Source organism: Equus quagga, chromosome 7 (assembly GCF_021613505.1).
Source record: "Equus quagga isolate Etosha38 chromosome 7, UCLA_HA_Equagga_1.0, whole genome shotgun sequence".
Taxonomy (NCBI): Eukaryota; Metazoa; Chordata; class Mammalia; order Perissodactyla; family Equidae; genus Equus; species Equus quagga.
In genome coordinates this window covers 113,432,260-113,458,930 of record NC_060273.1, presented here as the reverse complement: position 1 = coordinate 113,458,930, position 26,671 = coordinate 113,432,260, and the positions used below count along the sequence as shown (strand labels likewise).

Here is a 26,671-nt window from a genome sequence, read left to right as displayed (position 1 = left end):
TTTATCTTTTCAAAGAAATAGTTTTGGTTTTGTTCACCAGGTTTGCCAGTTTTTGCCCTGTTTCATCGGCTCCCCCAAAGCTATCCCACATATAAATTCAATCTACATTAAAAAGAAAACAAACCAGCAAGATTAATGTACAAATGCAGTGTCAAAAGAGCCCCTTGATCCATCTTTTAAGCAGAGTGCTGTCCCTAAGTCCCGCACCGCCACGGAGCTGTGTGATTCTTTTGTCTTGATCCTGCTTGGCATATGGTGGGCTATTTCAATATGAAAATTTGTGCTTTTCTCCAACTCAAAGAAAATTGCTTCTGTTATTTGTTTCCTCTCCTTTATTTCCTTTGTCTCTTTCTAGAGCTTGTATTAGACCAATGTTTACCTCCAGGATTTATCCCCCTGTCTCCTGCACCATCTTTTTCCACCTCCTTGTCTTTTTGCTCTAAGTTCCAGAAGATGTACTTTGCTATTTATTTTTTATCCTGTACTAATTTGGCTGTGATCTATGTCCACTCATCCATTTAATCCTCTTTTCTTTCTTTGTTTTTTCTGTTCCAGTTTGGCAATCAAATTTTAAATTTCTTGTTCCCTGCTTGTTCCTTGTTTTAAAGCTGTTTTAGGGATAAATATCCTCCCACAATTTTCTGAGGCAACTCACTGTAATACTCTCTTCTGTCCTCTGCTGCTTGAATTATTTCTATTCTTTTCTTTGCTTGCCTTGGCTTTTTCTCTTTTGCTTTTGGTTTTCCTCAAATGTTTGGTGATCTTTAGTCCAGTGGCACTCATGGACAGAGAAACAGATTGGCTCAGGTGGCTGGCAAGACCTTGCTCTGTGGCAGGGCGGGTATGTTTGCCTGGGAGGTCTCCCTTGAGTGGGAGTCTGATGGGTGCTCTGTGAGAGCAGCCTTCACCTCACAGCGCTCCATGACGGACCTGCAGTCTCACGTGGATTAGGGGACCCCTTCCCCTGTTGCTGCCTTTCTCACCCCTTCCCTGCCCCTCGTCCTTGTCGAAGTGTCTGGGGTTCCATCAAGTTCTGTTCTGAGGCTTCTAGACCCACTTTCTAATCATCCTCATCAGACAATTCACTTTCATTAGTCAGAGGTCAAAATGCACTGCTGGTCACTGTGCAGGGTGGGAGAAGGCAAGACCTCATTGGCTGGGGGGGGGGGGGGGGGGTCAGACATTTGGAAAGCAGTTCTTTAAAATTACCCCTTGCTCCTGCCAGAGTAATCCTTCTGATTTGAATATATCACTCTCCTGCTCAGAATCCTTCAGGGTTCTGATATATAGAATACAACCTGTTCTCTTTTGCAAGGCATGAAGGTCCCTTATGGTTTGATGAGCACACCATAATTTCTCACCATTTCCCTGCCACAGACACAGTTCGGCTTCCCAAATTCTGGGAGTGCTTGCTCCATGCCTTTGCTCACACTGTTCCTAATGCTGAGAATGTCATCTTCCCTTTACCAGCTGGCAAAGACACCCTTAAGTGCACATGTCAGCTCGTGATTGCATTTCCTGTGAATCCTTCTTTGATTTCCCTTAGGCAGACATAGGTTTGTGGGTCTATTTATTAAACTAAATCCTCCCCTTACTCCACAAAGGATTTGAAAGAACAGAAAATAGATACACAATAACAGGATAAAATAAATGAGTGAGGCACACTAAGTTCAAAGGGAGAGTAAGGGTAGAAATATAAACGATATCAAGTATGAGGTTAGTCCTAAAAATTACATGACATTAAGTTCTGTAGACTTACACTGCAAAGACATATGCTGAAAATTTGCCTCCGGGCTTCCCAGTTGTCAAAGTTAAGAGGGACACTTGAATGCTCGTGAGTTTCACATTGTTCATAAACCATAAATAAGGCATTTGTGCCAGTTATTTAAAATTAAGAGAGAGTTTACTGTACTGAAGGGGTACTTATAAAGGTGACTGGTGAACTGAAAAGCTCCTTTATGCTTTCATTGACTCTCCAATATAACTCTATGTAATTACTATAATTTTTTTGTACATTGATTTCCTCAAGGTATGGACCATATCTTCATTACTTGGCCCAATGCTTGATATTTCCTAGCACTCAATGCATATTTGTTACACATACTGGATAACCACATGCTGATGGTTAATGTATAGGCAAATGTTTTTGTGTGAGTAGATGTCCAACTAGAAATGTATCATCATTTACACCCATCGTAAACATAATAAAGATTTAACCAACTGGAAGAGTCTTTATAATAATTATCAAAACAATACGTGGAATACCTACTATGTACCAGATAAACACACTGCATGTATATTTCATATGACTCCCAACTAACCCTGTGGGTATTATTCCCCATCTCAAAGTCAGGGAAATCAAGAAGTTAAAGAAATTTCCCAAGGGTATCTTCAGTTATTCAGAGGCAGAACTCAGGCTTAACACGGGCGCCTGACCCCAGCCCTGTGAGTCTCAGCCTTTGCTGTTGGCCCATGCTTTGGTGTGTAATAGATTGATTAGTATTTGATTACAAAATTCATGAAAGTGAAGACTTTCTACTGATGGAAGGGCCCTGAGGGAAGGACTTTGCTGACATTCCCTTGTTCTTTAAGTTTTATTCCAGAATATGTTGAGGGAAATAGCAGCAGCTATCGGGGAAATAAAATGCTATAAAACTCATTTTCCATAAAGAACTATGAGGGGATACCCTAATATAAAACACTTCCATTTTAAAAAATCGGAACGTCTGACAAATTTTTCTGTATATATAATGGAACACGGCACAACTTTTTTCACTACAACTAAGACAACATAATATTATCATTTTATAAAAAGGCTTACTCTATTTTAACCCAATTAACATTCACTGACTAATCTACAGTTGCTTCTTACCTGAAAGTTGCCAAAGCAGCTTCCTCCTGGGAGGGTCACGTAACTCACGAAGGGAGGCCCAGGAGATGGCAGTGACTCGTAGACCACCACTCCTTCACTTGGGAACGCAGCCCTCTCCTGCTTGCTTTCCCAAAATTCCTGTAACATTGACACTACATTCACTGAAAAAGACAAGAAACACAATCAGTTATTAAGGATGGACATACTTCAGCAAAAACAGTTTGATTTGCAGGCTGGATTGTGTAGTTTGTCACCTCCAGTTTAAGCAGAACAGAGTATGTATGTATATGCTCGGGGGGTGGGGGGGTGCCTTCGGTTGTGAAAGAAGCCAATGTGTTTCTTTCCCAAATGTGTTTATTTCTTCATGAGTATGGCTCAGGTTTAGTACCCCAGTTCTAACAATGTTGCAGTATATTAAATTTATCTTACAAATTAATTTTTAATATCAAATTAAAAAATCTCTCTCTCCCTTCTTTGAAAACTTTCTTTAATAAACTTTGTCCAGATCTATGATTATCTATGGCCCCCACTTGCATTTCCCATAGATTCTTAAACCTGAAAAATGAAAGCCAAATTTGGAGGTAAAAATGTGAGCAACGTAATTTTAATTACAATTACATTTAATTTAATTACATTGTAAGATTTAAGAGGAGAAAGGCAGCAAGAAGAAAACTCTTTCCTGCTCCTCTCCCCTCCAATCTAAAGGAGAACGAAAGGTAATTGTGTAATAAGCAGAAGGCTGGAAAAAGCCATAAGTGAAACTAATAATGTGGAGACCTTGTTAAGGACCATGTCTGTTAGATGACTTCAGAAAACATAGTAATGGCTATAGCCATGTGTTTTTGATTAAATGACCTGTGATAGCCTGCAGAAGTTCCAGATCAAATTAGGTTGGTTTGTTTATCCTGTACAGCAAATTGAATTGTGGAAATTAACAAGGATAATAGAATTGCAGAGTCAAAAGAGACCTTACAGGTCATGTAGGCAAAGCTCTGCCTAATGCAGGAATTCCTTGCACAACACTATTGACAGCTGCCCATCTGGCCCACGGCTGAACACGTGGAAGGACCTGGCACTTGGCACATCTTAAGGCAGCCCGTTTCAACTGCTAATGGTTCTAATTGTGAAAAGGTCCTTTTGGGGAGTGAGCAGAAATCTGCTTTCCTGTAAGGTTTGTCCAAGTGGTCTACTTCTCATTTCTGGAGGCTCATAAAATTTTATCCCCTTGTCCACATGAGAGTCCACCATATACCTGAGGGTGGTGCAGGGCATCCATAGTTTTTGTCTGCCCAGCATGTACTTCCCCTCTTTGTGGGACTAGCACAAAAGTTTTCCCTAAAGAACCACTTTCCTTCCACCAGGTCTTCTCCAGGGCTCAGGGGTGGGGATTTGACCAAAGCCGAGTGATTCAGAGCCAATGAGTCCAGGACTTTTGTTGGAAATGTCGAAGACGAGCTCCTCCTTTTTCACTAGGATTGTTGGCGGTGATAGGAGGTAAGTGTGGCGTTGCCTAAGCAAATGCGAAACACGGCTGAGAAGAAAGCCAACACTGAGGAAAGTAGAACCGAGAGATGGAGAAAGAAAGATGAAGTCCTGATGACATAGTTTGAGCCTCTGAACCAACCTATCTGCTTTTTCCTTCAACTACTTTGAACGGGTATCTCTCACTTGTATATGGAAGCATACTGATACAGACAACTCTCAGGTTTCCTCACGTTCTAGATGAAATAGTTTTTGTTCTTTCAAACATTCTTTGTGTAACATGGCGTCTGTGCCCTTTGGTATTCTCCTGAATACATTCCTAGATGTGCTTCAAAATTCCAGGCTTTGATATTTTTCAGGGAGTCCGGACAGTCTTAGAGTTTGACCTGGAGGCAGCAACAGTGAACAACCACTTTCTAAGCCATTAACTAGGAGCACCCGCCTCCTTTACCTCTTCTCTGGATCACTGATCAGCCACACAGTGTGTAGTTCAGGCAAATCCTTGAGACACTTAGGGAATTTGAAGCCTGTGTATCTTTAAAAACTGCAGTGTTTAGTATTTAAGAAGTATTTTGGGGAAGGAACTGGGAAAATGTAAGACTATGAGAGGGGATAATTGAATTAATCCATAAAATACACGTTGAAGTGGTCAAGGTGAGATTGGTCATTACAGAGCTTTTGCGATCATTCAAAAATATTTGAAATCATATTTTCTACCAGTTGATGTAACCCAAAATAGAATTAGGGCTTTTATTTCCTGAACTGTATTTCTGCTCCCCATCCTCTCCTCCCTCACGTTTCCAAGAAAACAAGGATTTTTGAGCTGGCTGATTTGTGGTTCTACTTGCAGTTGACCTCCAGAATTCAGCAGAGGTGTCTTGAAGACTGAAGCCGAAAACCAAAGCCAGGGGCCTGTTGCTCTGATAGTCAACAAGGCGCATCAGCCTGCTATTTTAAATTTGTTGTTGAATGATGTTCAACTGAGAACTGGAGTAGGAAGATGACTCATGATTATCTAGGTAAAACGAACACAAGAATTTTGGCATGTAAAGCTATATGGATTAAAGAGTTCAAAGGTATGCACTAAGTAAAATTTCTGCATGAATAAAAGTAGCAGTCTTCAGATTCTTCATTCCGCAACCTTGGAGATTTCTTTGATGGTCTTATGCATGTCATCACCTCTAAAGAGTGCAACATATGGACATGCACACACACAATCCATCTTTCTATCTCTATCTCCTCTTGTCGACTGGAAAACCAGATGAATGGAGTGCAGAGGGAAGAAGGCCAGCTTGCTGTTTGGCATTCGAAAGGTCAGCATATCGGAGGATGCTCTATTTATGAAACACGCGCTCCTTTATTTTTTTGAAGTAGCAACAACAAGGTTCATGGACAATGTCAAAGAAAATACAAGCAGAGGATCAAGTATTGCCAAAGAAAACCACCCAAGTTTGAGCTTAGGCCTCACTACACAGTTTAGTTTCTAGCTGCAGTTGCACTTTTAGTGCTCAGCCAATGATCCTGCCTTCCACATTTCAGAACCAACTTGGGCCACCAAACGCATGCATCCCTACGTCTAGTGACCCATCTGCACAAGTGCCCAGCTCCAGCTTATTTCCTCCAGTCTCGAATGAGTGTGCATTGCTTCTCCTGGATAGTGTTCTATTAGTGATTCTCTTGACCTCCTCCTTTTAAATGTTTCCTCTTTCCTCACTCCTTAGCAGCTGTAGGTATGCTCAAGACAAATGAATAAATGAATGAATCAATCATCAGTTCAATGAAACTCTCAACCTTGGGACTATTGCTGGCTACTAGTTATTAAAAGTTTCCCGTTATAGCCAAGCTTCTAGAAAGCATATTCTACATTTCTATCTCTGCTTCCTTATGTTCCATTCATTTTCAACCCTCCACAATCTGGCTTTCCTGTGCATTATTCCACTGAAACTACTCTGGTAAATATCACCAATTCCTAATTTTATTTATTTCCTAATTCTTATTACTTGACTTCTAACTGCATTTGACACAGCTGATTAATTTCTTCTAGAAACTCTCATATCTCTAGGCTTTTCTGACAATATTCTTCCTGATTCTACTTCTCTATTTGTAATCATTTCTTCTCAGTCTCTCTTGCGAGTTTCTCTTCCTCTGCTCACCCCTCATGTTGATTTGCATGAGAATCTTGTTCTTGTCTTTTCTTGCTTCTCTCTGTGCTGTTCTCCCTGAATGACAGAATCTCCCTCCATGACTCCATCTACCATAATATACGCTGCCGACAGTTCCCAAACCATTCTCCTGTAATTTCAACTTTGCTAATAGGTATTTGCATTTGGTTGCCGCATAAATTCAACATATTCCAAAACTCAATTCATTTTGTTTTCCATAAACTCTTCTCTTCCTCCTGAATTACTTACAAAGTGATATATCCTCTACCCAATCACCTAAATCAGAAACCTGGAAGGAACCTTAAATTTAATTTCCTCTTTCCATATCTAATAAATGCCCAAGATTTGTCAGTTACATATCCTGATGTCTCCGATAGTCATCACTTCCTCTCAGTTCATATCGCCATCCCTGCATTGGTTCATTGGTGCATTGGTAGTATACACCAAGTATACTACAATATCCTCCTGACTCCACATTCTCCCATCCAACTTATCTTCCAGTTGTCTCCAGGATAATCTTTCTGAATCTCATAGCTGATCAAATCACTCACATCTTCTTAAAACCCTTCTGTGAGTCCTTCATTATCTACGGGCTCAATGACTCCTTGTCTTGATACTCTCTCTCACTCCAAACTTGTCTCCTCAAGTCACCCTCCAGGGCCCTCACACTCCCATGCTTCTTACGCTGCTGGCAGGCCCCATACTTCCATTCCTTCTCTTGGAATGCCCTTCTTTCCACTGTCTGTTGTCTTCCTGGATGGCACTTACTTATTTTTTAAGATTCACCTCCAGCATTAGCACCTTAAAAATAAAGACAAAACCAAAATAAACTCTTGCTACGGAAACTGCAGTCCTCTGAGAGACATCATGGATACCACTTGGGGACTTGCTAGCAGTGCAGGATCTCAGGCCCTGCCTTGGAACCACTGAGCCAGAATATGCATTTTTAACAAGATTCTCAGGCAATCTGATGCACGTTTAAGACGTTTAAGAAGCTCTGCTGTAGGGAGAAGTTGCTCTTCTCAACTCCCTTATCATGTACCTATTATATATCGGGCACTGTGCGTTGTCTCATTTGGTCCTTACAACACCCCCTATGAACAGCTATTACCATCCACAACTTATAGATAAGAAATAAAAGATGCTCAGCGTACAATCACACAGCTACTAAGTCTTAGACCTGGGATTTTAACCTCGTTCTGAGTGCACGGTCTATGCTCTCTGTTCATCCTGAGACACTCTCTGCAGTGGAATCTAAGTTGTTTGCATGTGTGTGTCTACCTCTACTCTAGACAGGCTCTTTGGAGGAAAAATTATATCATTTTATCCACAATGTCTGGAACACAGTAGGAGCACAATAACTATTAGTTGAGCATTTGGATGTCATCACAGGTGTGGAAGATGCGCTGCATTTGTGAGGCTGTTGGCAGGGGAGGCGTAGGAGGCTCTCCTCTAAGATTCCTTCACCTACCTTTTCCTACAGGCGATTTTTCTGACATTTGCTCTTGACAAAGTCAAATAAAGCAAAGGCCAATATTTGTATTTTTTTCATACAAGTGATAAGTGATATAACACGTTTCCAGCTTGGAATTGTCATGTTGAATGAGCAGTCTGTGTCCATGTGAACAGGTTTCCTGATGATCAATCTTTAGCCAACACTTGCTCTTGTTTCAAGCAATGGTGTAATATCCAACAATTGTGTGCCTCCGAGGGGGCTCTGACTAGACCTCCCATTCTAGTTCCTTCTTTCAAGGAAAGATGGCTAAAGGAGAGACCATAAGAGGAACAAGAAGAAACAACAAAAGACTGAGGAGGGGCTTGGAACAGGCTTCTTGGGCAGAGGGGCAAGCAAAAGCCAAGGTCAAGTCTCTCTGCCTGATTGTGCCCTCCCCATCAGGGTTAGGAGCTATGGTCCGGAACACATCCTGTTTGACTATGCATTATTTCTCCCAAAGTGTGGTGAACTCCTCTTTGAAAAGTTTCTACTTTGTTTCAATGGACACTAAAGGAAAAGGGCTTTATCTACAGCCAGGACAAGATAAATTGGTCATCTGTAGTGAATCTGGACACCAGACGTGAGAGAGGTAGTGAACTCTCAGCTTGAGACCCAGAGAAAGCAGATGGGTAACAATTTGGCTGAGGCTGGAGTCAGGACAGGCTGAGCAGCCCTCCTTCCAGGGTCTAACACTCACAGGTCATCTATTGGTCTTGCGTTTGTCAAGGCAACCGATGTTAAACTGGTAAAATTACTATAAAGAAATAGAATATCAAATGGCTGAGGCTGGGGGTGTGGGAGGAAGTAGAAGGAGAGAGAACTGTTGGCGAGATCCTAGGAACAATAGCATGAAATCCAGTTCATTTTTGTGACTTCTATCAGTTTATAACATCTGAGAGTAAAGAAAGCAATTGAACCTCTGAATTGACTTTGCATATCAGAGTTTTTAGTCCATTTCATTGCCTCAGATTGCTTTCTCAAACACAAGTGATAGACCCTGTTATGGGCTGAATATTTGTGTCGTCCTCTCACCCTGTTCATATGTCGAAACCCTAATCTCCAATATGATGCTATTAGGAGGTGGGGCCTTTGGGAGGTAATTTGGTTTAGTTGAGGTCATGTGAGTGGACCCCCATGAAGGGATCAGTGCCCTTATAAGAACAGAAAGAGGCACCAGAACTTCTTCTCTCGGTCACGTGAGAATACAGCAATAAGGCAGTCATCTGCAAGTCAGCAAGGGTCTAAGCTGAGCCACCTCAGAGGAGTGAGATTTAGACTGGGATGGGGGAAAGGACAGAAGTTGTGCTCCCACAGGAGTAAGGGTGGCATTTGACAAAAAGACTAAGAAAGATGACAATGCCTCAGCCATGGAATTGTGTAAGGGAGCCATAGGAAAAGGTGCTGTTAGGAAGGGAGTATGATTTGACAAGAGACAGGGTAAGGGGACTGAGCTTCTTTTAATAATTGGAAATCAATCCCATTGTCCTGGTGCCCCAGCTTTACCCAAGTGGGAAAAAAGGGCAGGAGCTCAGAACCCCTCATCCTTTGTCCTTGCCTAAGGTGCCATGCTGCCTGTGGTAGCTCCATCCATGAAAATGAAGGGCCCAGACTCTTGGAGGGAAAGTGCAGGTGCCCTTGTGCATCTGGGTGAGCCCAAGGAGAATGTTTCTTTGGGAGGAACTGGGGAAGAAAAATCTATGAGAAGGGGGTAGGAGCTGCAGCACGTAGGAGAGTGCGCCTTCTGTAGCCTGGAAGTGGCACTAAGCCCCTTCAGAGAAGGATATCAATAACTGGATACTTGGGGCCGGCCCGGTGGTGTAGTGGTTAAGTTTGTGTGCTCTGCTTTGGTGGCTGGGGATTCACACACCTCTCATCAAGCCATGCTGAGGTGGCATCCCACGCATGCAAAATAGAGGAAGATTGGCAACAGATGTTAGCTCAGGGCAAATCTTCCTCCCCAAAAACAAAACAAAACAAAACAAAAAAACCCCTAGACACTGAGAGGGCTTTTATCCTAAAATGTCAGAGCTTGTCATTTTCACAGATTGGCTATGATGGAGCTGCCAATAGGGACACGTGATCTATGTTTTCATATGGGAATTCTGAGACGTAGAGGATGTAAATGCCCCATGGATTATAGTATGTTATCGAAGAGTCCTCAAACACAGGCACTGGTTCAAACACAATAAAATGTATATTGTATCTTGTCTCTCCACATTTTATCAACAGGCATGCAGTTTACTTCCTGGTTCAAACATGGACTCTGGAGCCAGAAAGCCTAGGTTTGAATCTTGTCTCTACCACTGTAAGATACGTACCTGACTGCTCCAGCGCTATCTGTGAAACACAGCACTTACCCCACAGGGTTGCTGTAAGGCTTAAAATGGAAAATGCTCAGACTAGAGCTTCACACGTAGTAAGCACTAAAGTGCCAGCTATTATTTGTGGTTAGATAGGGTGAAGGAAGAAAGGAAAAGGCATGATTATATGCTTGCTTTATTGCATCTTTGAAACTGCTCCTGGATTGGAAACCATATCATTAAACATTCTAAAAATAGTCTGCATCTGAAAATTCTCTAATTGTACACATTGTGCTATTTAATTTATTTCCAAAATATATGAAGAGTTCAGTGATGGGAAAGAGAAAGCTCTTTTGACATCATTCACTGGTAGTCAAAGCTTCATAACAGCCAGAAAATAAATGCATGAGATGCTACATGTCTCAAAAATCTGGAAACATGGATGTTTGTCCCAATTTTTCACTTTCTAATGGATACTAAAGGAAATAGACCTAGCAAAAACTACAGAAAGGAGCTAACTTTTATTTTAAATCAATGTTTAAAGGCTGCTTATGCTTCAGGAAAATAGAAGTGTTGTAGTTCATTGCTCAGTTCAATTATCTAATATGAGAAAAGTCTCGAATGAAAGAGAGACATTTGTCAGCAAAGGAGATCTTAAAAGTATGTTATAAATCTATCAAAAAAAGAACCAATTTCTTTATGCCTTACATGAGAAAAAAATTCTAGTTGGGTAAAATTTCCTTTGCCAGAAACAATTAAAGACAAATTGGAAGGGCTACCATGTAAGAATAAATCATTAAGAGGCTTCCAAGATGATTAACATATTTTCAAATAGATTCTCTGCCTCCAAACAGATGGATTTATGTTGTATAATATTTTAATATAATCTTTAAATAAATTAGCCTTAACAGGTGATATTTTAAAATAAAGTTAATTAATATTTTCTGTTCTAGCAATTCAATCATGTTCAACTTGTTCTTGCCAATGTGATTTCCTAATTTTGTTGAGGAAAAGGACCCCCAAATAATTTAAGAGGCAAGCTCAAGGAATGATATCAATTTGCCATTCATGCAAAATGGGTTGCAAAGTGGGGTACCTTTGGGTCTTATGCTTGGCTTGGCGAACTCCAGGACATTGACCAACAGAACCAGCTGTCTAATTATTTATAACCATCCTCAGGCTTTGCCAAGTTTTGATCAGGCTAATTTAAGAACCTTGCTGACATGGCCTGTGTGTAGGGTACAATATGGAGGACTCTTGGGCCTCTTTTCTTTTTGTGTAGACACTCTGTCAAAGGTAGCCACAGCCGCACAGCAGGCCTGAGACAGCTTGGAGCCTTGCTTTGTTCCCAGTAGAGGAACTTTCTTTTAGTAAAGCTCCAGAGTCAGTGTCTAGCTCCTTCAGCAGCTTTTGGGGGAAGCTGGTTGCGTTTCTTCTTTTGTTTGCTTTTTTTCCCTTTGGGTCTGGTCCCCATCCTCTACCCTGAACACTTTTCCTGAGGGAATTATGATCCTTTGAGTTGTTTTACAAAGTTTACCTCTTGGGAGATTCTCCAAAATATGCCAAAAGTGTATCGTGCTTTTTGGTTTAATTTTCACCTTTACGATTTAAAATTGCTAAACTGTAAATCATTTGGGGAGAACTTTAATAACACTTATTTTTTATATCTTTGGAAGTACAGGGTGATTTTTTTAAGAAGGCAGAGGGCAGAGAATACAAGGAGCAAGAGGGCATCACACAGACAAAAGGAAATAAAGGGTCATTAAGTATACCCAAATTAAACAGCAGCAGCAGCAGTAGCATCGCGCCCGAGTTCCCCTGTGGGATATGTGTTCACCACGGGTCAGACGATGTCATCCAATCACAAAAGCTACGTAAAAGAAAAACCTGATGTAGTCTATTTAACCAATTAGGAAATATGTATCTTTCCCACGTTCCACCGGGCACAGACATCGCACTGTATTGAAGAGACTTTGTAGGACTGTTGATTTTAGATAACCAGCCAAGCATTCGAAAAGAAAAAGCAAACACCGGTTGCTTTACTGACCAGCTCTGTTTGTTTGAAAGGGTCAAATCTGTGCCAATGTGGCTTTAGGCATGTAACACACTGTCCCTGGGAACAGTCAACATAAGAAAGCTCTTCACCGCCCTGCCACAGCTACCTCACTAGGGTTTACATACAAGGCACAGACAGAGTCTGGCCCAAAAGAGCATGGTACACGGCCTTTGGGGAGCCAGAGTCGAGGGTAGAACCTGAGGATAAGGACTGGCAATCTAAGTCACTGTGCCAGAGTGGTGTACAGGATAACTCAGGCTGGTCCACCAAGGCCAACTGGAGGCAGTGCTTTGGGGAGGTTGCCTGCGGGGCTGTGTTTATTTTCAGAACCCCTTCTTCCTCCAAGCTCCCTCCTGTCTCATCTGGCTGTCAACTTAACCCTGCATGCAATTAGGTGGTGATTAAGGTGTCAGTGGATGATGGCTTAGAAGGTCCCGGTACAGGTTATTTCATCCTGAAGCAGAACACTTAACAATGAGAAAAATCTTCCCCCCTTTTTGTGAGGGAGAAAATCAACCAATCAGCAATCAAGAAACGTCTGTTGTGTACCTGCTAGGTGCCCGGTGCTGTCAGGGGCACCCTGGCGCTTACGTAGAAGTGCAAGGCATGGCTTTGCCCTCCTGGGACTTCCAACTTAGGTGTGGACAAAAACATGTCCATGAAACCATAATTCATAGTGTGGAGCCACATGAGAGAAATGTAAACTACATAGTACAGGCCATACTTGCCAAAGGAGTGGTGACTAAATGACGGGTTCCCACAGCTGCCTAAAGAGATGAGATCAAAATGGGGATCAAGTGATTATCAACGCAGCAGGGAAAAAAAAAGCAAAACCATAATTCAAACAGCATTCCATGGACACCAGAGAGTGAATATAGAGAACTACAGGAAGTGTAACAATGACCTATTTTGTCAATATTGAACTTTCCATAGGATTCTTTTTTTTTTTTCTTTTAAAATAGGATTGTTTTAACCACCTGGATAGACTAAACTTATGTGAGCATTTGAACATGGAGGAAAAGAAAGAAGAGCCTTTGGGGTTAAAACTTCAATGTGAAATGTATTAAATAAAGAAGATTCTTTTATGAAAGGCTTCTAAAGTTGTCTTATATTTCTTAAATCAATCTGTAGCACATAATCAGTAAAACCGTATCATTTAAACAGAAAAATCATAACTTAAAAACTCACCCTTGTGCAGCTGTATCCTATTATGGGCTGTAACTTAACACACGAGTTTCAGAAGTTGTTAAAGTTGGGTTCAGGCTAACAAATCTTAACTATCAAAAAAAAGCCTATGGTGAGATGAGACAGCAGACCACGAAGAGGCATCAGATTTGATCACAGGAGGGGTGTAAATCATATTTTATTTTGATGTTTTAAATATTATTTATACATTAGGGAATAAACGTGTTAGGACAGATATGGCCATTAAGTGATCAAGAAGCCACTTATTTTCTCAGGGCTTTAGTTTGCATGTTCCGCTTTGGTGGCCCGGGTTCGCCAGTTCGGATCCTGGGTGCGGACCTACACACTGCATGTCAAGCCATGCTGTGGCAGGCATCCCACATATGAAGTGGAGGAAGATGGGCATGGATGTTAGCTCTGGGCCAGTCTTCCACAGCAAAAAGAGGAGGATTGGAGGCAGATGCTAGTTCAGAACTAATCTTCCTCAAAAAAAAAAAAAAAAGAAAAGAAAGAAAAGAAAAAGAAAAAAAAGAAGCCATCTATTCTTTTCCATTTTGAAAAATTTTACCCTGGGGCTGAGCCTTTCAGAATTTAAACTCTGCCAAATGTATACTTACTGGAAAAAACAAGAGAACAGTGCTTATGCCAGTGATAGCTGAACAGAAATCTGCATTTTTCCCCTAGTATAAATGCAAATAAAAATAGTTGTATCCTGTAATAAATTAAGTAAAATTAGCATTTGAATAGGCTTCAGCAGAGCAGACATCCACAGTTTAGATGCTAAAATTATCAGAGTTAAAATGATTGTAATTAAGATGCAATCATTAATCCAAAATGAGCTATCGAGCAGCAGCAGGTTTTTTTGACCATATTCTGTCAGGCCCACTTTCCGTGGTGGACTGCAATGCAATACGTGTAGTGATTTTACTGCACAAGTACCTTCATCCCTTACATCCTACTCTATTCCTTTCTGTGAAAAGCAAAAACCATAAATGTATCATCAAATTTATTGATTTCAGATAACCGCACTAAAAAGCATGGAGAAAATACTTGACTCTTGAGGATTTTTGCTCTCTCGTATTGCATACAGCCACATTCATGATAACTAAGATATTTTTAATAGCTATATAGTCTGGTCCAATATTTCCAACAGGTAAAAATGTACTTTTTGAAGTATTCACCTATCTGATGATGCAGAAAAATGTTTCCCCAAATGGAAGAGTTAATGCACCTCACATATGTGAGAAATTTACCTCTATTTATGCAATGTTTAGTAAAGTTTCCATATTTTTTTTTAATTATAAAATTTGAGGGAACATATTAGTGAAATCTAACATGTCACTTTATAAGTCAATGCTAGAAACCAACACATTCTCATGGTTTTAGTGACAGCTAAGGTAGGTTTTTAACAATCTGTTTGAGAAAATTTGCCTTGATCTTGCACTTCAGTTAGTAAAAGTGGTTTCTCCCTATGGGCTTGTTTACATTCACAAATCTTGCATCTTGCCTGAATGGGCAAAAGGATTCTTGCTGTGAAAAAGCTGCAATTCTCCCCAACTTAGTATCAGGAAATGTACCTCCAACAGATGTCAATATAATCTTTTCCCCAATGCAACATAAGGCCATAAACTTCCAGAACTAATCTAGGATCACTGTTAACTCCAGTGGCTCCCTCTTGCCTGCACTTCAGCGTGACTCCACCTGCCTTCTCAGCCTTGTCTTCACCTCCCCCTGTGCGTTATTCTTGTGTTGCCTGGTCTGCGTTTGGACGAGCTATTCTCTCTCCTCACAAATGCCCTTCCCCTCTCCCCCTCCTATCACACTGCTGTTCAAATGTGCCTATTTCACAGGTTCCCTCCACACTCCCAGAAGGGTTAATTTCAATCTCCCTCTGTTTTCCTAACAGATACTGCCATGACAGCATGAATGACATGGTAATGTAACGCCTCTGAGAGGCAATGTCTTGTAGTGGCTAAAGGTGAGGAGTTGGAAGATAGAATTTGAAACCTGGCTCTATCACTTACTAGCTGTGTGACCTTGGCAAGTCACCTTAACCTCCATAAGCCTTGGTCCCCTCACCTGTAAATAACAATGGTACCTGCATTACTGGCTTACTGTGAAGAATGAATGCTCCTAGCATAGTGTCTGTCATCACGTGATGAGGATTTGGCATCCTTGCATAACCATGAATGGACGAAGGACGAGGCCAAAGACGGCAGATAAGCATATTATGCTCTTGTAATTTGAAGCGTTAACACTCAGAGTGGAATCTGAAATGTGGCCATCTTGAAATCACGTGGTGATCTCCTTTGAGAAAGCATGTGAGAAACTGTCAAACAGTGGTAAACAAATGGTAAGCTCACACATGTACTCTCAGAAGAGCTGACAGGGGCTGCTTTTAGGATAGCTCATCTTTGGTTGTGACACATGACACATGAGAAGAAATTGGATGCTGCACAAAGCCAGGAATGGAAGGCCACATGAGATGCGCCTTCATTTCTCTGCAGAGAGATCCTGTCTGGTGGTGTGGAGACTCCCGGCACCCCTTGTTACAAAATGGAGATGTTTAGCTAGCAGAGACCAGTCCGGTGTCAGCTTAGATGAGCAAACTTCAAATTGAGAGCCAACCCTACTTAAAATGTCTTTCCATTAGTTTTCGTTTGAAATGTGAAATAGGGAATAGGGAAAAAAATTGTCATGGAATTCATTTCCCTCCAAGAAAGAAAATAAAAAACAAATCCCAACTGTTGCCAGATGAACACCTTTGTCTAAAACAAATGAGGGATTTAATGCATTGCAAAACACCACTTGGAGGGCCTCCTTGGCTGAGAAAAGCATTCAAACCTTATTTTCTTAAATGAATGTAACTATCCCCATGCGCATCAGTCTCAGACCAGAAAACTCTCTGGGTGCTTTTCCTGACCAACTGGAAGAGAAAAATTCAATTTACTATTGCTTCTTTTTAAACAAATCAAAAGCCAACTGAGGAGAACAAATTAATCAAATGATTATTGACATCCGCTGTATTACGGGTTTCCAAAGAATGAAGAGAGAAAAAACTGCCTTTGCATTTATAGAAGAAAAATTTAGAAAAACACTTTGAGTGTTTTTTTAATCTTCCTTTGTTCAACTGTGCTGAGTTTTAAAAATTCGTGAATTGGCTTTTCACCTTGCGGGAAAGCAAGGCAGCAGTTTTTCCTAAGGAATTGGCAGTGATGTGCGCAAGTGCTGAGACCTTTCCTTGTGCCGGGAAGAGACTGGATTGAGGTGGGGAAAGAGGAGCCAGGAGTGACTAAAAGTAGAGGAGGCTAGTGACAGCTTTTTACAGGCTGTGTAAAACAGAGAGTGGTGGCAGCAACTTATGGGTGTGCCAAGGAAAATGAGTCCACATGCTAAACTCTGGCAAGTGCACGACAGGTTGCTAAGGCATGGCGTAGCCCCCAGGCAGACTTTTGATGCCCTGCCCCAGAAAGGAAGTAAGCCTGTTCCCATTTACCCCTTGAAGATGGTGAGGGATTGGATGTTTTGATGTTCTAAAAATCCCTGGTACAGAAATTTGCCATTTGGCTTACTTTCATTTAGTCACTTTTCAGATTAGAAACATCTGAAGGGAGAGGATCAGCAGTTGAATATTCACACCTAGGAAGCCATGCAAGCATTTGGTGAGTGGCGACCCATTCTGGGGTAAGCAGGCAACACTATCTGATCAAATTTAGGTTCTATGTTAATGAATGAAATATATAAAATTTGGCACCTCTTTGTTTTTCCATATGAAAGAGTTCCTGCAAAGGTCTGGATAATAGAACACAATGTATGCTTTATTTTAACCTTTTTCTATTTTATTCTCTCTGCTAGACTGTAAACAATTGCTGGGATTTAGTTCAGCCTAAAGAGTGGGCCATGTAATTTCAGATTAAACTTCTTAAATTCACAATGAACTCTGAAAAATTTCCCCTCTGTTTCTTTTTACTGCTCCCACTCTCCAGAGCGTCAGCACAAGACCCCTGGCCCTATGCAATTTATCCAAAGCCTTGGGGAGGTCAGGAGCCCTTTCACCCTCCACCAGTGAATTCAGCGCTATTGTAGGAGAGAGACATTCTTTCCTTCCCTTTTCACTTAAAGAAACATACCAAACCTGAATAGACTCCAGGCCAGACGGGGGAGGGAGCGACTTTTATTAGTTTTAACATAGTTATTGACACATGCTTGAAGACAGTATTTGAAAGAAAGAAAGAAAGAAAGAAGGGCTTTCATTTTATGCTTAGAGGGCAGATTGCTTACAATTTAATTTCCATAAAGAAAATTTTATAGAATCAAATGGCCTAACATTTCTTTTTCTTCATCATACATATGAGAAATATAAACTAAAAGGACATCTGGAAACTAACATTATTCAGCAATCAGAAAGCAAAAATCCAAACCATTGATGTTTTGATGGAGACAAACATAACGAGATTCACAAAGAAGAAAGCTGTAACTTATTGAAGTGGAAAAAAAATGCCATGTGCATTTTACCTTTTGGGCAGCTCCCTCGCAAAGTTCTATTTCAGAAGCCCTTTGTAATATGAAACCCACTGTAGATAAGATACAACGTGAAGATAGTCTGTTTTGCAGCAGCAGGAAATCAAATTGGTTCCAGAAACGAAGTTACATGACAAATGGTTTAATGGTATTGCTAGAATTGGAAAGCCTGATTGAATTATTTTTCATAATCACTAAAAAAAAGATTTTGAAATAACTTTTGCCATAAGCCGTTTAGATTTTTGGTGGGGGAGGGTATTGCAGAGGTGAAAGACATCTAATTTTATTGGCCTTTTAACCAAAGTGTTACAATTTATCAAAATTTAAGAGCTCAGTGGTCATTTACTGTTAACTTGCTTACAGCCAAAATTGTCAGACAAACACAATACTTGATTTAACATTAATATACGTTATGGTGGATTAAACAAGTTAAAACATAGATATACTTTATTATCATATTCAAGTTACTTTTAGTTTTGATCTGAGTACCAATCAACCTTGCTTTATTTAAGAAAGCTTCTGGAAAAGTTCATTAAGTTTTGGGCGAGTCCTAGATTTTAAGAGACTTCTAAACGATTAGCAAGATGTATCACTGACAAAATAACCCAGCGACTAATGCCCGGAGGTGAAATGCAATCATTCTCCTGACTGAAGTCAGGAGCAAGTTAAATATCACTTAGACCGCGGCACACGACTACAGAGATTTAGGAGAAATCATACTTAAATAGGATGTGACTAGACGTTTAGCACTAGTTTCTAAAAGAGTCAAAAAACTTTTTCCCCTTCAGTACTTACAGTCTTTGAAGACTAGAGCCGGGTCTCTGTGAGGCAACACTTGGGCAATGATGTGTCTCAGGGATTCCAAGGTTCTGTCCATCTTGGGTCTGCCTGTGCGAGCCTGCTGCACAGCGTCCTCATGCCTGAATCCTTGCAGTCCTGGACTGAATTTGTGCAGCTCATTGATGCACAGGATTACTGAAGAATCCCTTTTAACATCTGCCAATCAGACATTTCCCAGAATCTGAAGACCCCTCAGGGGGCCCTCCTCCCCGGCTCACTTATCTTTGTTGTATGCTGAGCTAATTAGCTCTAAAGGCTGGCTGACAGGCGGTTCCCATTGCTTTCTTCTGTTAAATACACCCACCTACAGGCTAGCGGGGAAAGCTCGCTAATCAGGGAATAGCTTTCCTCTCCTCCAGATTCTGCCTGAATGGCGCACTGCTCTTTGACTTGGATATTTCTTTTGGTTTCCCATCTTCACATGTACTGTCTTCGGGTATATAAAGTCAAGAAGGTTATTTCTTAAGGAAATTTCCTTAGTGAAAAAGGAGTTTCAAGCTCAGAATCAGAATAGTTTAAATTCTTCTTTGGTAAAGAAGTGCTATAAAGATTGTGGATGTAGCCAGGCATCAGATTGTGCCTTCTATTTGGATTCAGGAGCATCTCTTTGGGAGCCAAGTTTTAAATCTTTTCCCCCGCTTCTGATGGGCAGTGGCAAGCAAACCTCGTAGACTGTCTTTCGCCTCGCCTGGGAACATTTGTTTCGCTTTTTATCCTTCAAGGCAAATCATTCCCAAGATTGACTTTAATGAATTCTGATTATCATTCACTTCCTTTGCTTTCATGATAATTCTTTGTATTAAAAATTTCAAGAGAAGCAAAAATATATTTTTCAAAAGACTGTAAGGAGTTATTAAAAGATCTTAAGAAAACAGAGATTCTTGTCCTACCTATGTCCTACAGCACTCACAGCACTCACAGCAACGTTAGATGGCCTTTCCACAGGAGACGTCAATGTAAGTCACCGGACTCTGCTGCAGTCATAAAGATTTATACCAGATATAAAAGAACTGATTTCAATGGCTGTAACCTACATTAGATGTTGAAGGCTTGTTGAGGACTTCTTTATTTTTATTTAAAAATTTCTCCAGGGTAGGCACAAGAGGTTGCTTTCCAATTGTCAGATTCCATAATTATGTTGTATTATGTGATTAACTAAAACCAGTCCTTTAAAGACTATATAAAAATAAAATATTTTCCATGTGATGAGCTTCTTCAGCTAGTTGGTAGAATGGTGGAATTAATAAAAGGAAACAGAAGAAATGGGGCTGTAATAATAATTCCTATTATAACGACTATCACTTAGAAAATGCCCACAGAGAGTATGTGCTGCACACAACAGAGACGTGGGGCTGCCCCAGAATGCAAAGATATTACTATAAAAAAGGACTTGAAAGAAGCGGCCCTTCATGTTAAGATACTTATTTAGGGTCCCAAAGTGTACTTTACATGGGCTGTGCCAAACAGGAAATCGTCAATGTCCTTGCCATCCAGGAGTTTATAATTTAGAAGAGAAACTAGATGCTTTGTAGACCAAAAAACTATTATACACTGATTAGGCACAAAGTAGAAATGAATGCAAGTACTTTTAGTGTGATATTGAATTGGAAACCAAGATATTTAAAGTTCCCATTCAAGAAACAAGAAAAATAATATGGAATTTTCAATATAAAAACAGAAAAATTAGAAATGATTGAACCATCTGATGGAATCATCTGATGCTAAGATCAATAAATGGACTTTTTATAGGCTTAAATTTAATTCCAGTGGTACATAAAAATATTTTGGTTGTGTAATGTGGTCAAAGGAATACTGAATTTGGGATTAGTAGGAACTAGGATTTGAGTTTTGTTATCTGTATGACTTTGAAGAAGTCACTCATCTTCTCTGGGCTCAGAGTCCTCATCTAGAAAACTAGGGGGTTGAACTGGATGCTCTCTTTCATATCTAACATTTATGATTCTATGGCTATTGGGCACAAATATTATCACACATTTTCTAGCCTTTTGAAAAGTCATATATTTATTTCCTGTAAGCTGGACTGGTCTTCAAACAAATTGCTTCTATTCCCACAATCTTATAGCCATTCATCAATACGAGAGAGAAAAATTAATAGGGTGAATTCAAAGCTACCACTAATGCTAACCAAAATGAAAGGTAAGAATTCGTTAAGAAAACTAATCTTCAACCTACACACGACTTTTCTAAAGAAGGCAAATTATGAGCATCTGCTCAGAGAACTCCAAAACAGCTTTGCAAAGATAATTTCATAAAAAATCATCATCTTTAATGAGTTATATTTTAAGAAATGAAAAAAAGAATTCTAGAAAGGTGGATTATACAACATTCCAGTTGGATTCATAGTATACTTTCCTCTTAATCATTAGGCCCAATCCTTCAGCAGGTCTCTGAAACCTTTGCTTATGCATTTCTCCCTTGTCCGCCTATAAAGACTTCTCACCTTAAAGAGCTGTTGTGAGACAGTCTAGAAAAACAACTCTGCGGTTTCTCACCACTCTCTCTCTCTTTGATGTAGAAAGCATCTGATGGAGATAGAAGATCCTGAGAAACCCCGGTGCGGTGTGTCTATTTGAGTGCAGATTCTACAGTTCACACGTTAGATTTCACTGTCAACCTCAACCATCTGTAGGCACATGCCAAAAGCAAAATCAAAGTATGGAAACAAGGGTAGATGACTATAGTGAAACCAAAACGATGTTTTACAAATCCTGTCAGAGTACAACTCAGAAATATGAGAAATTGCATCCAACTGACATATTCAGTGATCAAAACTTACCACCCAATGGTACAAGAGGAAGGCTCAGTGCCAACAGCACACATACCAAGCTCCCAGGGAGCACAGAACTCTTGGAGAAGATAAGAAATCAAGGTGGTATATTTTGCACCATTTCATGCACAAAGTGACAAAACAGTCTATGGAAACAATAATTTTCCTGGTAAGGAAAAGGAAATTCATTCCTAGCATTCCAGTTTTATTTTTGTTGTTAAACAGCTCTTTACAGGTACAAAAATGATAAGGAGGCGGGGGCCACCAATTGAAGTAACATCCAGAATGTTGGAAAACATCATAAATGCATCAAAGGATCATCTTTAGTTGAAAACAGGAAGGAAGCTCCACCACCCTCTTCGCCTCCCCACTTCATAATCCGCCTTGCCCTGGAGGAGGAGGCTGGGGAGGTGAAGGGGGAGAGCGGGCCTGTAGGTGAGGCTGCAGTGAAGTTGGTCAGACTCCACGTCCGGAAAGATTTCCGTGCAAGGCATGCAGACTCCAAGGACTAGACCTGCAGTAACTGAGCCTGAGCCAACTTATAAATACTCATTTCTAGGGAATCAGGTGACTGAGGGAGGGAGAGGACGCTGATGCAGATTTAGGAAGATTATCTTCCCTGAAATAATTTCCTCACTTACCTGCTAATGCCTTCTTAAAAATTTACAATTTAAGATAAAGTAAATAAAATGAAAAAGAATTGGAGACATGCAGTTAAATAAATTAATACAGAGCAAATGGTTTATAAAAACAATGGGAAATGACTGACAGCAGCTCCTTCCAGGTTCTGATGGGAGCTGGGTGGAGAGACCTGGAAGGCCCTAAACGCTGGATTGGCAGAAGAGGGTTGGAGCTGTGTGCAAGAGGGTTTCTGGGGGTGTGTGGGAGGGCGAAGAAGGGCAAGGGCCAGGAGGAAACTGACTTTGCGGAGGTAATGACTGATGACTGTTCAGTGTCAGCTTTGTTTAAGCCTTAACTACGAAGAGACCAGGAGGAGGAATGAATGGCTGGTTAGCATCAACTTTGTTTACTCTCAACTGTGAAGGAACAAGGAACAGGAATGAAATGGCTGCTCAATGTTAGTTTGTTTACTCTCAGCTGGGAAGGGACCAATGAGATGTTGGAATCGAGGTACTTATGAGCGGGTCAGTTGGAAAGGCAACTTCCTATTACTAGACAAAAGTTTAAAAACACAGGCAACATAAAAGAACTTTATCTCAGATATTTGTTCATCGATATTTCACTACATTTAGGAAATCATCAATAAGAATGAATCTGTTGAACTGCAGGAGCAAATAATTAGAAAAGTAATTAATATCCCATCTACAGATTAAAGGAATGTACATTTCATCATTGTTATAGAACCCTATAAAAAATGCTTTCCTGAAATAACTTCCCTCCCCATCAGAAAAAACCACTAGTGAGCTGCCCTTTATCCTTGCCAGGGCAGTCAGAGTGGACAATCTTACTAGAAAGCACAATGAAAGTAAACTCCTCATTTATCTGGGCCTTCTGTTTTTTTTGCATATATTTGGGATTCTAAATGAGCCCATGTCATCTTGACTGTTTTATGTAACCAGTTACCCAGGCCTGATTGGAATTTGGTCTCCAAAGAGAAGTAAAATTGATTCTTCAAGAAACACTTGAGAGGCCAAAGGTATCACTGGGGGGAGGCTTTGCTAGTTCACAGTTCTCACACCTTCCAGATAAACTCAGAGTTAGGAGGGAGAATTGGGATGTTCAAATTTACACCAAGCCCTTGGGTCACGAGATATGTGTTCTGTGAAAACTGAACTGACTAGCTTAACTGTGGCTGGCTGACTTCCAGCATAATATATATTTTGAAAAGGATTGTTTTTGGAATGGATTTTGCCAATGTCCTTTACAACAATATTTTCTCCTTCATAAAAGTTTATCTACCTATTGGTTTCTCTCCCTCGCCTTGCATTTTCTCACAAGACCGCCTCCCCCGCCCCCACCAGATCCAACTGTCCAGGGCAGGTGTTTGTTTTGTTGGGTGTTCCAGAAAAAACTTTATACAAGTTGTGGCTATAAAGTGATCAGATTGATCCTAAGAGAGGGATCTGAACTCCAGTTGAATCTCTGAGCCACTCCTCAAATGAAGAGATGAGGTCTTCTCTAAGGGGCGTGCTGTGGGATGGACACACGCCTGGCTGACACGCGCTGGCTGGAGCTACCTTTTTTTCTTTAAAGTCACGTTTTCTGAGGGTATGAATTGTATGGAATGTTTAAACCTTTGCAACAATAATGAGCAAATTAAAATGAAAATCTAAACCATGACAGAAATTAATAATATTAGATGAAAACAAACCTAGGGAGAATATTTATTGGTTATAAACAACTAACTTAAACCTGAGATTAGTTGAAGGCGCTGTTAGGTTCAAGCAAGGCGGTAATTTCACAGCTCCATGTATTTTAGATGAAGCTTCCTGTAAAGGCTGTATCATTAGTATACTCTTAATTCAATTCAGGCTGCACTTGCGGATATGCTTACATTAAGATAAAAGCCTTGTGCCATCCATTTCACACTGTAAACTGTAATTTCCATTTCATTTCCTATGCAGTCATCACCAGAGCACTGCGCTTAGCATGCATGCTGCTGACACAGAAGAAACATTCTTTCTTTTCAGAATTTGTTTAAAGAAGGCAGAATAGGAAACTGCATAGAAAGGGGGTCTACTTTTCCACAAATTGAAAACTGGACAAAGACCAAGTTAGGGAATCATAGATGTTTCTGATCCTCTCAAGGTACCTCTGCAGCCCTGAGCTCAAGGAAAAAGAACCTCTCCCCCGGCACCACCCCGCTCCCCTCCCACTCCCCATGAAAAGCCAGAAATGTTCCACTCAGGGCTCTGGTCTATTGAGATAAGTTTTCTTGGGCCTGTGAGAAGATGAAAATGCTTATTATGGGAAAAAACCCTTTGTTTTCTAAAATGGGAGGACACTGTGTGGAGGACAGGACTCCAAGCCTGGACCTGGCTGTGAGGACTGTCTCCTCTCATACCTCCACGGCACCAGGAAGACACGTCAACATTCGTGGTCCTTAGTGACCTTGCAGAACAGACCCCTGGGCTGGATACACCACCTGAGTACACTGGCTTTCCTATATTCACCTTTCTGGACGTAGCAGCTCCATCTTTTCCTCCCACTCACTCCCAACTTTATTCCCTCTATGTGACTTTGGGCAAGTAATTTTACATCTAAAGATGTTTTCTCATCTCTAAAATAAAAACAAGGTCATAAACTCTATAACTCTAGTACAATATAATAGGATTCTATTCCAGATCCCTTCCAATCCATTCTCTAACACTGACAAATTTCCCTTAGTTCCCCTCCCGCCTCCCTCTAAAATCAAATTATTGCACTGCCCAAAACCTATAATCACTCTTTTGCTTAACACATCAAGTTAAACTTGCTGAAAAATATTTCCAAATCATCTATAATTTGGTCCTTTGCTGCACAACACCCTTTTCCCCACTATAGTATAGCAAGCACAGTACATTCGTCTTTTGGATTTTCTGCACGATTTTCTCTTTGCAAAATCCTTTTCAGTCTATCTATCCAATCAAATCCCCCTTCCCCAGAACTCACCAAATCCCTCTGGCCTGTCACTGATCCACTGTCCTCGGAATTTCCTCAGCACTAGATCAACGGGACCAGGCCCTTCAGTATGGTTTACTTCGTGCTGTCAGGTTATTGTTGTTTCCTCGTCTCTCCAAATACAGCAGAGGCTTTCTGCTCATGAAAACTGTATCTTAAAAATCTGTGTATTCCCTTCCCTGATATTGCTTTATATACCACCAAACACCTGGACAACTGATGTGTGAACATATATATTTTTCTTCCTAATGTAGGTCAAATCCCTTTTACCAATAGCAGAGTTATAGCAAGTATGGTTTGTTTTTTGATTCATTTATTTCAAGTGCTCTTCTTTTTTAAATGTAAGCACATAATATTGTGACACATGTCCCAAATAATATTATTTTATTTGTATTATGAGACACGTTCCTGTTTATGGAATTAAGCCTACAATAATCTGACTCTAAATGTAATATAAAATATTAATATTAATGTCATTATTTACAAAATTAAGGTAAAAAAACTTTCAGTCTTTAAAATGTAACATTAGCCTTCGCAAATGTGGCAGGCTTTGGAGTTATCCCCACACTCCTGGTTATTACTCAACCATGTAACTCACGGCTGAACTATACCACATCCTGTCTTATACAGTTGCAAAAGACGTTCCAGCACGTACTCAATAAAGTGAATCAAGGTCAAGTTAAGATATGGCCTGAAGCTCTCAAAGATGTTGTGAGAAGGCATGAAGAACAAGGGAGACAGTGAGCCTCAGCCCACCCAGAGTACAGAATCTGTGACCTCAAATAAGCCTACACCTCAGGGCGGCGCTCTCCCTGAGAACCTAATGAGCTCCTCCCTCCATCCTGTGGAAGTGGCTGATAAACCACAAGGTAGCAGCTTTACCTGCCGAGTTCTTTAATTAGTCAACAATGTGTTTTGTCAGAAAATTTACTGAGCACTTGACTAAAAGAATGATTGTCTTGAGCTGTACTAACCTTCCGTTTGTACCCTTTGAAGATCTTTATGGTTCTGATGAAAGCTCAAAGATAGGCAGCTGTTTGCCAAAGAACAGACCAATGGCTACCAACACCGCAGAGTTAGCACAACTATAAACTGCACATCTTGTGAGAAAGGCTTATTTAATGTGAACACCAAGGAGACGGATCCAAAGCTAGAAGCAAAATATCCGTGCATCTTGATAAAAACAGGGCGCCAAAAGGAACACTGCTGAACTATCAGTGATCTCGACAATAGGAAAACTTCCTCTGTAATCTTCCTTTTGGTAACCTTAAGTCATTTGAGCAATATTTACTACGCATACGGTGTGTATCAGGCACCGTGCTAAGCTCCTTTCAGGTGTTATTTCATTT

The 26,671-nt window shown here is 40.6% G+C and overlaps 1 protein-coding gene across 1 annotated transcript in view; it reads right to left on the bottom strand.

The window, feature by feature from the left end:
- Positions 1-19,117, bottom strand: part of LIX1 (limb and CNS expressed 1) — a 47,553-nt gene extending 28,436 nt beyond the window's left edge. Inside the window, exons 1-2 of the mRNA XM_046667941.1 lie at positions 18,869-19,117; positions 2,873-3,033 (exon numbers count right to left, since the gene is read on the bottom strand). Of these exons, the coding sequence (XP_046523897.1) occupies positions 2,873-3,033; positions 18,869-18,950 (243 nt within the window). The 5' untranslated portion in view covers positions 18,951-19,117. The remainder of the gene's footprint in view (positions 1-2,872; positions 3,034-18,868) is intronic.
- Between the last annotated feature and the right edge of the window lie 7,554 nt (positions 19,118-26,671).